The 15,421-nt window shown below is 38.0% G+C and overlaps 2 protein-coding genes across 2 annotated transcripts; both read left to right on the top strand.

The window, feature by feature from the left end:
- The first annotated feature begins 691 nt into the window (after positions 1–691).
- Positions 692–2,143, top strand: LOC140771137 (peroxidase 57-like). The gene is made up of 4 exons (XM_073112554.1): positions 692–911; positions 1,001–1,180; positions 1,298–1,457; positions 1,568–2,143. The coding sequence occupies exons 1-4, from the start codon at positions 699–701 to the stop codon at positions 1,981–1,983; spliced, it is 969 nt and encodes a 322-aa protein (XP_072968655.1). The 5' UTR covers positions 692–698; the 3' UTR covers positions 1,984–2,143.
- A 6,310-nt stretch (positions 2,144–8,453) lies between these two features.
- On the top strand, positions 8,454–11,384 carry LOC140770971 (L-lactate dehydrogenase A-like). Its single transcript, XM_073112311.1, has 2 exons — positions 8,454–9,148; positions 10,748–11,384. Exons 1-2 carry the CDS (start codon positions 8,543–8,545, stop codon positions 11,192–11,194), a joined length of 1,053 nt encoding a protein of 350 aa, XP_072968412.1. The 5' UTR covers positions 8,454–8,542; the 3' UTR covers positions 11,195–11,384.
- The last annotated feature ends 4,037 nt before the right edge of the window (positions 11,385–15,421 follow it).

Raw genomic sequence — 15,421 nt, 5'->3', positions numbered from 1 at the left:
GCCCTCCATCATTAGAGATTGCATCTTTTAATATCTTTTTATCTATTTCTATATGTTTTTCATATCTACCGCGAAGCCAATAAGTCTGCGGATTAGCTTGCTAACTCAAGTAGAAATATAACCTCGAGGTTACTTGTGAGGGATCATACTCTCCCCCATTAGTTACTCTTTTGGCCACTGGTGCTGGCAGCACTTTTTGTAACCGTGGCGGATAATCATTAGATTGAATCTTTATTTTAATGAAAAAAACATACTCGGCATAATAACAACGTGGCCAATGCTGCCAGACGATTGAGGGAGCTGGGGAACTCTCTGCAGCGTTAACTGCTGGAAGTTGTTCCCATCGGAAATCACTACTGGCTTGCAGCTATCTATTTATTGCCAAATGGGCAAATCCTGTCAAAAATACACCCACGTCCTGCAAAAAAATAGTGGTGGCTACGTGCAGCAATTGATGCAGAGGATCTGATGCCTTTGTTGAACTTTCCGATCGATGCATGCTAATTCTTGCTAGTTGCTGCGACCCACGATCTAAATCAGAATACGTGCTCACCATTATTATGCGATGCCAATTCCTAACTCCTCTTAACATGGAAAAAAAATTCTATCCACTCCTACCATATCCCCTATAAATTGGCCTGCCAGAAATTAAGCATTAGATCCATACAACTCAACTTCTCTTGTTCTTGCTACTAACCATGGCCAAGTCCCCAGTGCTCGCTCTCGCCGTCCTCGTGCTCAGCCTCGCCGCCGCCAGCCACGGGGCACTGCAATACGGCTTCTACAAAGGTAAATGTGGCACTAAAGACGTCGAGGCCATCATTGCAGGCGTAGTCCGAGCACGCTTTGCCAGAGACCCAACCATCGTAGCGGCCCTCCTCCGCATGCAATTTCACGACTGCTTCGTTAAAGTACGTCATGTCTTGCAACATAGTTCGTGCTTCTATCATCACTCTTTATCCATCTAATATAATATAAATATACATATACATCTACCAAGGGTTGCGATGCGTCGATACTTATAGACGGGCCGTCGAGTGAGAAGACTGCACCCCCGAACTTTAGCGTGAGAGGCTACGACCTCATCGATCAAGCGAAGGCGGCGGTCGAGGCTGCGTGCCCCGGCGTTGTCTCGTGCGCCGATATTATTATTGCTGCAACAAGAGATGCTGTTGTCAGGGTAAGTGATTTTGCCCATGGTCTATATACGTGGAACAAACTACATAGAGAAGGCCATGCAAATGTTATTAATAAATAGATAATGGTGCATGAATGGCTTCTTTTTGGAACAAATTAGGCTGGGGGGTTGCAGTATCAAGTTCAGATGGGAAGGAGAGATGGAACTGTCTCGCTTGCTTCCAATGTGAATCTCCCATCTCCTTCAATCTCCGTGCAGCAATCAATTCAAGCTTTTCAACAGAAGGGGCTCAACACCTTTGACATGGTTCTCCTTCTAGGTAAGTAATTAATATTGCACTTCTATTCAAGTACTTTTTTTTTTTTGTGCAGTTCACAGCCCCCCCTGGTAATTTTTCTTGTTCAATCATATTTTCTTCTTCTAATGCAGGTGGCCACACAGTTGGAATCACACACTGTTCCTTTGTCAGCAATCGTCTTTACAACTTCAATGGATCAGGCAAGCAAGATCCAAACATGAACGTTGCTCTTGTTAACGCACTTAAGCAAAGGTGCCCACTTCGATCGACATTCAACAACGCTATCAATCTTGATCAAGGCCCATCGAGTTCATTAAGAGTGGACAATAGCTACTACAAGCAACTCCTTCTTAACAAGGGTATCCTTCCAATTGACCAGGCCTTGACTTTGGACTGGTCTACACGGTGGATAGTGCAGCTTTTGGGCAATTCCAACCTCTTCCCCAGCCTATTCAATCAGGCCATGGTCAAGTTAGGCTCGGTCCAGGTTCTCACTGGGACGCAGGGGGAAATTAGGAAATCTTGCAGAGCAGTAAACAAGCGTTAGATAAATAACTAAAAACATCACTTGAGATGATGAGAGATGGTGTGTCGTGTGATTATCTTTTTATTTGTTTCAAAATTGATTGGTTTTTTTTGGATCGATTAGCATGGTCTTGCAGGTGATCAAATAATTGTCACAGAGATGGCTACCAGCGGCAGCGTTGTCTCAAATTTTATGAGTGATGGTGTAAAATTAATTCATTAAGAAAACTCATGTTGCAAAATATGGCAATGTTTATGGTATTAGTGTTGCTCTTTACGTACCTCATGACTTGAACAAATCTAAATCTTTACATTATAAGTCTCCCCATGAAGAACTTACACGTCCTGTCTTCAAAACGGACCATGTATCAAACTTTCATAGCGGCAAAAACCACTAGAAAATTGGATATGACCAAACTGCCCAGCAAGCGAAGATTAATAAACTATGTGAGATTGCAAATCTCATGATCTTTGGACTAAGCTTATTAAGTTCGAGCCCGGCTCTTTCCGACCGCTGTTTCCAATATTGGTTCGTCTCCCAAAGAGAAAAAGAAACCATCAAGTCGATCGTGCTAAGAGTTTTGGAGTAACCCAGCTTAATTAATAGACGTGATCTCCATCTTCATACAACAGCTGTACATATACCAACAAACCAAACCCTATAAAGAACACAAATTAACAAGCCATATATTAATTGTCTCACTCAAACATTTATACATATATATTTAGCTACAAGCTAACTAGCTAAGATCATGAAGTCTCCAATGCTCCTGCTCCTAATCAGCTTTGGCACTGCCTGTCACGGTGCAATGTAGTATGGCTTCTGGAGTGGCAAATGCGGCACCAAGGACGTCGAGGCCATCATCGCAGTCTCCGCATGCAATTCCACGACTGCTTGGTTAACGTATGCAGATATGCCATTCCACGACTGCTTCCAATCCAAGGGTCTCATTACCTTTGAGATGGTTCTTCCATTGTGCAATTTAATTACATTAGCTCATCAATTAATTGCATGCCAAATTGCTTATATTTATATATGTCATGCATGCAGGTGGCCACACTGTTGGAGTTACTCATTGTTCTGTCATCAGGAATAGGCTTTATAATTTCAGAAAACTGGAAAACCTGAACCCAATCAATGTCCAAATACTTAGCAACATGATGCCGTAAGTTCTCAAAGTTGAACAAATTTGTCTTCCTTGATGACCCATCAAGTTTCCTCAAGGTGGGTGGGAAATAGATTTTACAAGCAGCTCCTCCGGAACAAAGGTATTCTCCCTATTGATCAAGCATTGGCTTCGGATTGGTTTACTAGGTCGATTGTGCAGCAATTAGCAGACAATTCGAACCTCTTCAAGACCTGATTCAACTAGGCTATGGCAGACAAGAAGAAATTGACGTCGGACAAACTAAAGATTTTATTTATCCTCCCATAGTTATAAGAAGTTCTGATGCGGAGATTGTTCATCTTAATTTTTATTCTTATCTTGGCAATGGACGCTCAATCTCTATCATCAGTGATCCATGGAATTCGCTAAATTTGTCGGAGTTAGAACTGCCCTCTAAGATTGTAGTGGTGGAAGACCTAATGAATGGTGCAACCTGGGATGATGCTAAGCTTCGAGCAGTGCTTCCTAATACTATGGCTATGCTGGTCAATTTATCGTAGGATTAGAGTCTAATTAAAGTTGTGCCTTAAAAACACCTAGACACACATATGTATATAAATCATAGGCAATGATATCACTCATTTGCTTAAGTAAAAAGCAAAAAAAAAATATTAAAAAATAAAAGCAAAGATAAATACCAAGATTTTAACGTGGAAAAATCCAAACAGGAAAAAACACCATGGATCCAAACTCGGATAAAAAACCAATTACTAGAATAATAGTAGTTATAAGACTGACTCACAAAACAACCCGTCGATCCTCACGACTTTGTTCCTCTCAGTCTTGCTCGTTAGAATCCACGATTCACCGCTTCTCGTGATTGATATCCAACTTTAGTAATCCTCGAGATTGATCTTTCATCTAGATAGCCCTTAAGACGAAAGTTTAATGCCTTGTAGAAGAGTCGGACCTTGTTGGTTGAAGAAACGATGTAGCCTCAAGAATTCTCCTTTAATTGTCTTTAGTAACCCCCCTAGAGTTAGGCAATGCTTTTATATGTATCTAAGATAGAGCCAAATCCTAGTTATATCCGTAATCACAAAAGTCCAAAAATTGTATGTTACGCAGGTGTATTAGAACGCAACTCGAGTGAATTCGAACGCGGTCTAAGTGCGTTCGAACACGGCCCAAGTGCGTTCAAACACGGCCCGAGTGCGTTCGAATGGCCTGACTTGTTCTCAGTTGCGTTCCAACATGGTGGCTTGATTTTCATAAACTGCGTTCAAACGCGCAAAAACACTCCTCTACATGTGTGAATGTGCTGTGAACGTATGCAGGGTGCGTTCAAACGGCCCTTAACTATGGTCGAACAACCTGAACGTGTTCTCTGTATGTGCAAACGCATGTGTTCACGTTCGAATGGCCCGAACGCTTTCTTTGTATGTGTGAATGCCTGTGTTCGCGTTCGAACAACCTGAATACATTCTCTCTGTATATGTGAACTCTTGAGAGCGCGTTCGAACGCGGTGTGAATACAAAACCTTTCTCCTTTGATCTTATAATTTTTCAAACTAAATACTTTCTAGACTTGTATAAATGCTCATGTACATATATAAAAACACTTAAAATATTTTATATACAATTACCAACACTAAAACCTAACAGTGCCAATAATAGTGCGACTCATAGCTTAGTCAGTCTAGTCTCTCATGTTTGTAGAATATCAGCTTGGATTGGTCCACCGGCCTAATTAAATTGTATCAAGTGCTTGAAATGAATATTAGAAGTCTACAAACATTTCTCAAAAAAAAAAAAAAAAAAGTGAAAGAAGAAGAAGAAGAATGGTAAGCATACCGAACGTGGAAGGTGCATTTCAATAACCTTCTTATCTTCGTCTATGATCGAAAGAATCCTTCAGTCTATCTTCTCTATTTATCAATTTAACAACAAGAAGTGAGTCACTAAGGAGATAAGGTTGATAAAATATTGTAAAATTTAACTGTTCTAAGTCAAGATTCTAGAGTTCATGCACTACAGAAAGGATGTTCTTTCAATTGCGTGCATGTTCTGTGATGGTCACGTAGTACCAAATTATGCAAGTAATTCACCGAGTTCATTACTAACTGCAGCACACGAACTAGCTTCCTCCTTTAGACAAGTCAAAAAATAAAAATAAATTAAAGTGGGCATTGTCTATGTTAATAGCATAACCAATAATGCCCCCCGTATTTAAATTAAAGTGATGCTGTTCTTGATCTGAAAATTAATAGAGTCAAAGGCTTATAGTGCATAACGTTCTCCTCCTGCATGACTATCAAAGTAAATGTCTAACATAAATTAGATTAAATGGGAAGGTTGCAATTCAAGCACTCTGATTAATTTGTCGGTAACTTAAACTATTTCAAGAAAAGCACACCAATATATAGTTTTAATATCTCACAAGCAAGAGAGTATTTTAGACAAATATATATAAATATATGAGGAGTGAATCTTGTATATGAAACCAACGGCTACTACGTACTGTGATGTTCTTCATTTTTTGGGCTAGAATTCATGAATAGAGGAAAGGTCAACCTGGGAATGGGTTCACACTAATTAGAAATCTGTTCGATTTTAAGATGATAATTAAGTGGTTGTTATCAAAAATGTACAAACATGGGAAAAAATAGAGTGCATTTTTCATTAACCTTATCGGAGAAAATCTCCTCCTTCCTGTATGTTTACAAATTAGCTCCTCTTTTCTGTAAGTGGAAAATATTTAAGGCCCTTTATAATCTTACATATGAGTAAATTGTCGTACGTGTAACGTGGCAAGCTGGTAAGTAATTATATGACTTAATTAATCGGTAACCATATGTATACACTTATTATATTCGTACTAATACCCACTACTCACTAATAATATTTCAAAGGACACAACAAAAGAGATGTAACGTTTCTGTTTGTATACATATGAAAAAGAGAATCTACTTTGCAATATCCGAAAACCCCAAATTATAAAAAAAATAATAGATAAATAAATTACGGAAACATAAGTTTCTCGCATTCCCTAACCGTATTCCTAGCAGAATGCCTTTTAATGTCATTTATTATTGAGTAAATTACCTGTTTACTCTTGCAACACCAGCCTATTATATATTCATAAACTTTTAACTTTAGTACTTAATAATACCTATCTCTATTCTATAAAATCGTCTTGATACTAGTATATTTTTTCCCGTCCAAAGTATAATGGCCCGACTGTTGGAATAGATGTTGGTGTGACTGTAGAAAGGTATGTTGGACATTGATGCTACTACTTTCTCAAAGATCAAAACATACTTAGAAAGTATAAAAACATCATTTGTTAACTATTTCAGCATTCTTCGTTTGTTGGGGAATTTCTAATAATACGAGGGCAGCTTAAAGTGTTCTGGTGTCTTTTGCATGTTGTCTGATATAGTTTACTTTGTGGCTCAATTATGAACGACCTCTCTAGTATATCTCTTCCTTCAGGCATCACTTATAGCTACGTCAAAGACATTATTTGTGGCATGGACTGAGATGAAGCTAAAAGTTTCTCTTTATTCCTTGGAGACATTGCTAAGGCTATTCTAATTCTCTTCTTAGGGCAAGCCGTCCGAACCGCCTTGTCTGAACGCAGAACCTGTCGAGAGTTTTCTTAGTTAAATCGACTTTTAATGATCTCTGGGATGGTGACTGGACTAGCTAGTCTCTAATCTTATTGTTCATAAGCTCTGGAAGGTTGTTTAAGGATGCAAAGAGGTTAATCCGAGAATTCAGATATTTCTTTGGCTATGCCTGAACGATGCCATCTCAGTTAGTGTCGCCTTCTCCCATCACATCCTCTCTACTGATGCTGCTCGTTCTCTTTGCCTAAACATCTATTTATGGGTTGCCAGTTTGCTTACGAGTACGCCTTCTTTATTATGCGGGGAATTAATATATAATATATAGAAGGCTTGCAATGCTAAGGTGTTTAGAGGTGCTGCTCTTCTATTGTGTCTGTATTTTAGGAGGTCAACTGCTTCATGGAAAATGGCAGCTCCCTCCCTCGACTTCTTGGATGAGCCCTCGATTTGAGCCAACTAGAGGAGACCTAGTTTATTGGTTTGACACTTTACGTTGAGGCCGGAGGGGTTCTCTAGTAGCCCGGGTTTGCTTCCTTGTGCTTATTTGAGGATGACCAGCTTAACCAAATACGTCTTCCTCAGTTACTGTCACAATGCTCTAACTGCGTAATTGCTTGCCTATTCTGAAAGGGGCTGAAACTTCTCTCTAAGCGCTTGGCTTTTATGAAATTATGATTGCCTCTCTGTGGTCAAGGTGATTGATGAGCAAACTAACTAAGTTGATTGATCTACTACTCTATTGTGTGCTCAAATATAAAAAGTAAATTTTTTCTTCTCCCTTTGGGATTTGTTTTAGGGTCACTAAGGCCTCAGTTTAGTTTGAGAGTAAGATCGGAGTTCAATTAATTAATCTTATTTTTTAATTTAATTTTTTTAAAAATAAAATTAATTAGATATAAAAAATTAAAAAATATTTAATTATTAAACCAGTTTAAAAGTCTCTGAACTAATTCAAAATAATCTTTAAACTCAAAGGAAATAAGGCCTAATAAAATAGTGGCTCATAACCTAACCAATATTGCTAACCAAAACTGTATGACCTTACAGTGGACAGATCTATCGATCGGATTTGATTGTAACTTTGATTATTAATTATTACTCTATGTCTACAAACTTTCATAAAAATAGGAAATGAAAAGAAAAAATCTGAATTTCAAACTTCTCAGCTTGGTCTGTTAGTATTGTGCATTATCCATATATATAACCACTGATTGTACTGCACGATCGATACAAATAATATAGTATGTAGTATAAGGGGGTAATATATAAAAGTGCTCCAGTTGGAAGTACTACTTGAAATCAGGTCAAATCACAACGAGATATAATATATTTTCCCAAAAGAGTTGTACACTAAATTATAGCTTCCTAATAGGATTATGTTTTAATATCAGCATCCAAAATCTATATCTTTCTCTTAATTAAATGAAAAGATCTCCTAATTTAATTACGAAAACCTATTAATCTAAGTGAAAGACAAGATTTGTTAGCTTCCAAAACGCAAATGTAAATTGCTGATATCCCAAATCCCAAATTTAAACTTTAAAATAATAACTATGGGAAACAGACGTTCCCCTCACTCTCTAACCCATGTTCGTTCCCTAGGAAAATGAGTTCATCCCTCCGATGCATCATGACAAGAATCGATAGAAAGATATAATAAATCCACTCATCAATTAAGAAAGAGAGAGAGAGAGAGAGAGAGAGAGAGAGAGAGAGAGAGAGAGTTTCCGTTGTAAAATGTCATTATAAATAGTGCCAAATTACACCCCTATAAGCTCCACCGAAGAGCTACCAAGGAGGGAAGGAAAGAAGAAATCTTGGAGACTACTCCAACGCAAGAATGCATACGGGCTCCTCCCTTTCATCCCTGGGCTTCGGCGAGGACGTCGCCCACGCCTTCTTCCACCCGATCATCGGCGCCTCCCTTCCCTCCCACTCCACCCACTGCATCAAGATCTCCGTCGTTGGCGCCGGCAACGTCGGCATGGCCATCGCACAGACCATCCTCACCCAAGACCTCGCCAACGAGATCGCCCTCGTCGACGCCAAGGCCGAAAAGCTCCGCGGCGAGATGCTCGACCTCCAGCACGCCGCCGCCTTCCTCCCCCGCGTCACCATCTCCTCCGGCGTCGACTTCGCCATCACCGCCGGAAGCGACCTCGTAATCATCACCGCCGGAGCCAGGAGGGTAGCCGGGGAGACGAAGCTCGACCTGCTGCAGAGAAACCTCGTGGTGTTCAAGAAGATTATCCCGGAGGTGACGAAGCACTCGCCGGAGGCGATACTGCTTGTGGTGTCGAACCCGGTCGATGTGCTCACCTACGTGGCGTGGAAGCTGTCCGGGTTCCCGCCGAATCGGGTTATCGGATCCGGGACCAACCTGGACTCGTCGAGGTTTCGGTTCCTGCTCGCCGATCATCTCGATGTCAACGCCCAGGACGTGCAGGTAAGCCACGCAAAGTATAATGTATATTATGATTCTTGCACCAAAGAAAGAAGAGGTTGACATAGCATAATATGTTATTGCTTGACCAAGTTATTTTTACACATTTTCTTCACAAAAAACAGTGAATTTTACACGTTTGCCAACGAAAAGTTAAGTTTAGAAATACCATAAAACTGCTATTGGACTAGTTCCTAAGAATAAACTAGGAGTGAAAATTGGTCAAAATTAAATGATTTCGAGTTTTCTGAATATGATTTCAAATTTCTTTTTCTACGTAACTATATCTAAATTCATATTCATATATGCCAGTCGCCAGATAAGTTAAAAGGGAGTCAGTCATTTTAGATCCACATTGGACAAATCTGTTTGGAAACATTGCTTTTTATGGCAGAATATCGATTGAAACATAATACCCGAATTAATATCTATATATTATTTAGGTTTGAAGATTATAAAAATAGTATTATAAAAGATTTTTTTTATATTTTTACATCAATCTCAAATCCAGTTTTCATATATATATATATATATATATATATATATATATATATATATATATATAAGCAAATTTTCTATATATTTCAAAAATTAATTAAATTTTTATAGATACTGAAAATGAACATAGATATATCTAATGTCCTATCTGTATCCATGGTTGTATTTAAAGAATATGATAATTAAGTTCACCATCCATATCAAAAAAAATATAATATATATAATTTTGCCGCTATTCAATTCGTGTTCAATTCCTTTTTGCCACTATTTAGACTTGTACTTTATTTATTTTTAGGGCTAAACATATTTTACTATTTTGTATTTATATCTAAAATTACTACTTCATTGTAATTTAAAAAGTCTTAATTTAATTTTTATATTTTTAACTAATTGTAACTATTAGTTTTTCTGTCAAATCTAATGAAGTATTGTAACTATTCTGATAATTTAGCTAGAACTTGCATATTTTGTCTAAAAAAAAATATAATAGAGGTATTTTTAATAAATTTTGAGCATAAGTACTTAAAATATACTTAACACTTATTTTTATATAGACCCCTCTTAATTGCATATAGATTAATGATCAAGATCTTTTTCTTTGGATCAAACCAGACTAGATCACCACCCAGGATCGTGCGGTCTTTCCCAAACAAAATTTTGACCTGTTTCTCTATGGGATAAGAAGAAACAAAAATAGGATTAATGTGTAGATTTATATTAGGATAATTAAATGATAGTTATATAATTACTTTCATTTTAGCGTTTGATTTGCTAATAAAAATAAAGTATAATGATTGTATAGAAGAGAACACTTCTCTCTCTTATCCCATCCCAAAAGTGGGATTAAAGTGGTGATAAAGTAGAGTTGTCACGGTTCCTCATCATATCTCTCTTATCCTGAACTTGGTTATAATTTCTATGATAGTATAAAGGGGAAAAGAAGTACAATATTTCATCTTATTCTAGAAACATAATCATATCAGAGTACGTTATTTTTTTTTATCTCATATTTCGTAGTGGCAATCATTCTTTAAACATTGAGAATGATCAATATGGATCCTCTTTGAGAAGTAACAACATTGTTTTTCTTTTAAATTTGTCCAGGCGTATATGGTTGGTGAGCATGGAAACAGCTCAGTTGCACTGTGGTCAAGCATAAGTGTAGGTGGAATGCCGGTGCTAAGCTCATTGACAGACAAACACATCCCGTTCGAACAAAGTGTGCTTGAGGACATGCGCCAAGCCGTCGTGGGCAGCGCCGAGGAGGTCATCGGCCTCAAAGGGTACACCTCTTGGGCCATCGGCTACTCAGTCGCCAGCCTTGCTTGGTCTCTCCTACGTGACCAACGACGCATCCACCCCGTCTCTCTCCTTGCCAGAGGGTTCTACGGCATCTCCGACGATCGTGAAGTCTTCCTCAGCCTCCCCGCGCAGCTCGGCCATAGCGGAGTCCTCGGCGTCGCCAGTGTTCAGCTCACGGAGGAGGAGGAGAGACGTCTTAGAATGTCGGCAGATACTCTATGGGAGATCCAACAGAAACTTGAAATTTGAGTACGGCGGTTACAAATTGATATTGGATGTGCAGCTAGTGTATATCATTATCTGCTTATTGTCGTTAAGATTCTTGTTGTTTTGTATTTTGTTATGCTTTATGTTTCTTTTCTTTTCTTTTTTTTTTTTTCATAAATGTTGATTTGATTTTCATTCATTTGGACTCAACTAATATATGTTGTTACTTGGGATGGAAGATATTGGTGTTGAAGACTTTGAATAAGTTCCAGTACTTCTGAACATGATTTTGGCTTGCCTTACAAAAGAGAGCTATCTGTTCTGCTCAAGGAAAATAGAGAGAGAGAGAGTGTGTGAAAATCACTTTTTCCATTACTGAGCTATCTTGCAATATATATATATATATATATATAACTGGAGAGTTTGTTATAACTAACTTTAGTTTAACTGACTAGTCTTAACTAATTAACTCACTTAATACATCTTAATACTCCACCTCAAGGTAGCTTGTAAATATTTTTAACAACCATCTTGGACAATAAAAGAAAGAACATATTAGAGGGAAGAGGTTTAGTAATAAGACTATGAAGTTTACAAAGTTTATCTTTATGCGTTCCTCCGTGAGTAGTCAAGTATATCCATGCTTCTTTTGAAATTTCGCCTGTAATGATATGGAGACTAAAACGGCAATCAACCAAGTTGATATTTAGACTAAATAAGCAAGAGTTTTATGAAGCCAGAAGCAACTTTGTCATAAACAAAATGACAATCAATCTTTATATGCTTTGTCCTCTCATAGAAGGTGGGATTAGAGGCAATATGAACGGCAACCTGATTATTACAAAATAAAAGAGTTGGAGAATGCACTATCACTTGAAATCTATAATTAATTGTTGAAGCCAAATGATTTCACTAAAAATGGAAGGCAAGGCTCTATACTCAGCTTCAACTGAAGAGTGAGATGTTGTTATTTGCTTCTTAACTTTTTAAGGAAATTAAAGCATCTCCAATGAATATAGAAAAACAAGTAATAGACTTTCGACTATCAAGACATGAGCCCCAATCAGCATCAGAAAATGCTAGAAGTTGTAATGATGAAGAAGATGAGAAAAAAAGTTTGACCAAGATTGTTCTTCAAGTATCAAAGGAGATGGTGAACAGCTTGAAGATGTGGTAATCTAGGCTAATAAAAATTGAGTTAACTTGTGAATATCAAAGGTTATATTTAGTTTGGACAGTGTCAAATAGAGATGACGACCAACTAATCGTTTTTGAGATATGTCAGGGAGTCAATCTCCATCAATGACACTTGGATGCATTTTAGGATCCATAGGAACAACAGTAGGTTTATAGGCTAAGAACCTAGTATCCTCAAGTAACTGCAAGGTGTAGTAGCGCTAAGATAGCACAATGCCTTGCTGGGATGCTATAATTTTAAGGGCTATAAAGTATTTGAGACAATGTAAGTCCTTTAGATTAAACTTAGTGTGAAGAAATTGCTTTAGGGCAGAAATGGCATGAGAATTGGGATTAGGGATGATAATATCATCGACATATATAAAAAGAGCAACAAATAAAGAACTAGCGTCTTTGGTGAATAGAGAGTAGTCTGACTTAGATTGCACAAAACCAAGTCTAGCAAAGCTTGAGAAAATTTAGAACACTATTTTCTTGAAGCTTGTTTAAGACCATATATTGATTTATAAAGCTTGCAAATTAACTTCTTCCCCAGTTTAGAAGGCTCCCCTTGATTGGTATAACCAAGAGAAAGATCCATATGAACTTCCTCAAAGAGATCACCATTGAGAAAAGCACAGTTCATATCGAGCTGACCAAGCTGCCAATTTTTAGAATAGCAAGAGCTAGTAAAACTTTAACAATTACTATTTTTGCAACTAAGAAGGAAAAGTCTCAATAAAATTGATAGGCTCTTAATACCAATTTGATAGGCTCTGATACTAATTGATAATCTCTTGATACCAATTTGATAGGCTCTGATATCAATTTGATAAGGCTCTGATACTAATTGATAGGTTCTTGTACCAAAAGATTGGCTATGGAACAATTCCTTAAGATCGGCTACGGAACAAGTCCTTAAGATCTGAATTTATTGTAGGAAGCAGTTCGTGCAACCGTGGGATAATATTCGTCAGATATTCTCCGGTAGTTAAAATATAATGAAACCAATTGGGTTGGATCCGTAACTTTCTAATATACAACTTTTGTATTTATGCCCTTCGCAGATTCGAATTATAGCAGGGATGGAAATATGGAATAACGTGGGTGATGGTGGTAGTGACGGGTGAAGTGGATGTTAGGGTTATGGATGGATATAGAGATAAGAGTGGATTGTGGAAGTGATAAAGGGAAGTAGATGAAGGAAATGAAGTAGTCGAGATCCCAAAGAAAAGGGGTGACTCGAGAGTCGAGGGAGATTAGAAATTAGGAGAAACCTTGCCAAGGACGGTGAAGATGGAGGAGGGAGAAGTCTAGAGAAAATATAGGAGGCAAGAAATCAATAATCCAATTCCATTCATCATCATACTCCAATTAGGGTTTCCTTCACATATATATAGAGGCTTACCATAAGGATTTATCAACTAAATTGAACAACTCTAACAAATCCTAACAAATCAACAACTAAGTTAAAAACCTAACAAACAAACTAAATCTGTCTTCCTTATCTTCTCTAATTAACTCTCGGATCAAGCTTTTATTTTGTGGCAGATAGATTCCAAATCTAAAAAAGTCATGAACATCAAAGTCGTAGATCTAGAGGTTAGCGACCTTATCCAACTAGTTTGATATTATTTGGATATGTATAGAATATTCTGTGAATATTTTTTTGAAATTATGTAGAGCTGGATTTAGCTAATTAAATAAAATCCTAACCTACTAAGACTCTAACTAAACTAAATAACCAAATAAGATAATTAGACTCATATCCATTGAGCCTAATCTCCTTTTAATGTGATCCGATATAACCCGGTTCGTATCAATCCACCACGCTTCCGATCACCTTGTCCTCAAGGTGTCCATGGTGGTTCCCAAACCTTCCGTATTTATCGAATCGTTCCTACTAACATCCAAGTTGAGTCCAAGAGCGTAAGACTTGTGGAGGAGCCCATGGCTCGACCAAGTGTAACATAATGTAGCGCGTTAATTTGTGCTCGACCAATTAATCCAAGGCTAAGATTTAACTCACCCACAATCCAATGTAGGCTCGAGTCTATTCTAGGCCTCACGCAAGAGCTGATCTGTTTAGGCTTTGGCACATTGCTTATGGGCTGATGAGGTTGTCCCTTAGATCGGTAAGGAACTTGATGGGCAGCCATGACCATAGGATCGGGCTGTCGAGGTATCGGATCCTCGATATTTTTCAAAGCTTCAATGCCCTCAATCAATGGCTCGGGTGGCGATTGGTGATGGCTAATGACTGCTTTGGTATTCCTAGCTGTTGGTGTGGGCAGCAAGGTCTCCTCTAATGGTGATGTATACCTTGGTGGCCCTTCGTTAGGCACTGATCGTCATCGAGGAGATGATGAACCCAATCAGTTTATGACATATTTCTTAAAATCATTGTGATCCTTTTACATTGTGTCAACTCTATGTAACAATGTTTGGAATATGCCCCTAAGTTCATCCATATTCGCACCCATGGATGTTGGTTGACTCGGTCCTGTCGTGGTCGCTCCAAAGGAATTGGCCTCACGATTAGGGTCATCGTGGATTGAGTCTTCCCTTGTCGGTGTGCTCTCCATAAGTCTCCTTGTTGATGTCCTCTTCCTTGTTTCAACTATTATTGGAGGTCTAAGGTTCGCCTGGGCTAATACCAATTGATAGGTTCTTGTACGAAAAGATCGGCTACGGAACAATTCCTTAAGATCTGAATTTATTGTAGGAAGCAGTCCGCGCAACCATGAGAAAATATTCGTCAAATATTCTTTGATAGTCATAAAATTATAAAACCAATTGGGTTAGATCCATAACTTCCTGATCTACAACTTTAGTATTTACTCCCTTCATAGATTAGAACTGTAGAAGGGACAAAAATACAGAATAACATGAGTAATGATGGTGGTGATGGGTGAAGTAGATGTTAGGGTTATGGATGGGTATGGAGATGAGGGTGGATTGTGGAAGTGATTAAGGGAAGTAGACGAAGGAAATGAAGTGTCAACAACTAAGTTAAAAACCTAGCAAACTAACTAAATCAATCTTTCTTATCTTCTTCAATTAACTCTCAGATTAAGCTTTTATTTTATCATA

Source organism: Typha angustifolia, chromosome 11 (genome assembly GCF_048772165.1).
Source record: "Typha angustifolia cultivar Huaian chromosome 11, ASM4877216v1, whole genome shotgun sequence".
In the NCBI taxonomy this organism is placed as follows: Eukaryota; Viridiplantae; Streptophyta; class Magnoliopsida; order Poales; family Typhaceae; genus Typha; species Typha angustifolia.
This window is presented reverse-complemented; position numbering and strand designations above follow the sequence as displayed.

Coding starts and splice junctions, on each gene's coding strand:
- LOC140771137 (XM_073112554.1), top strand. CDS start 699: ATGGCCAAGTCCCCAGTGCTCGCTCTCGCCGTCCTCGTGCTCAGCCTC. Junction 912..1,000: donor TTCACGACTGCTTCGTTAAA/GTACGTCATGTC, acceptor ACATCTACCAAG/GGTTGCGATGCGTCGATACT. Junction 1,181..1,297: donor CAAGAGATGCTGTTGTCAGG/GTAAGTGATTTT, acceptor GGAACAAATTAG/GCTGGGGGGTTGCAGTATCA.
- LOC140770971 (XM_073112311.1), top strand. CDS start 8,543: ATGCATACGGGCTCCTCCCTTTCATCCCTGGGCTTCGGCGAGGACGTC. Junction 9,149..10,747: donor TCAACGCCCAGGACGTGCAG/GTAAGCCACGCA, acceptor AAATTTGTCCAG/GCGTATATGGTTGGTGAGCA.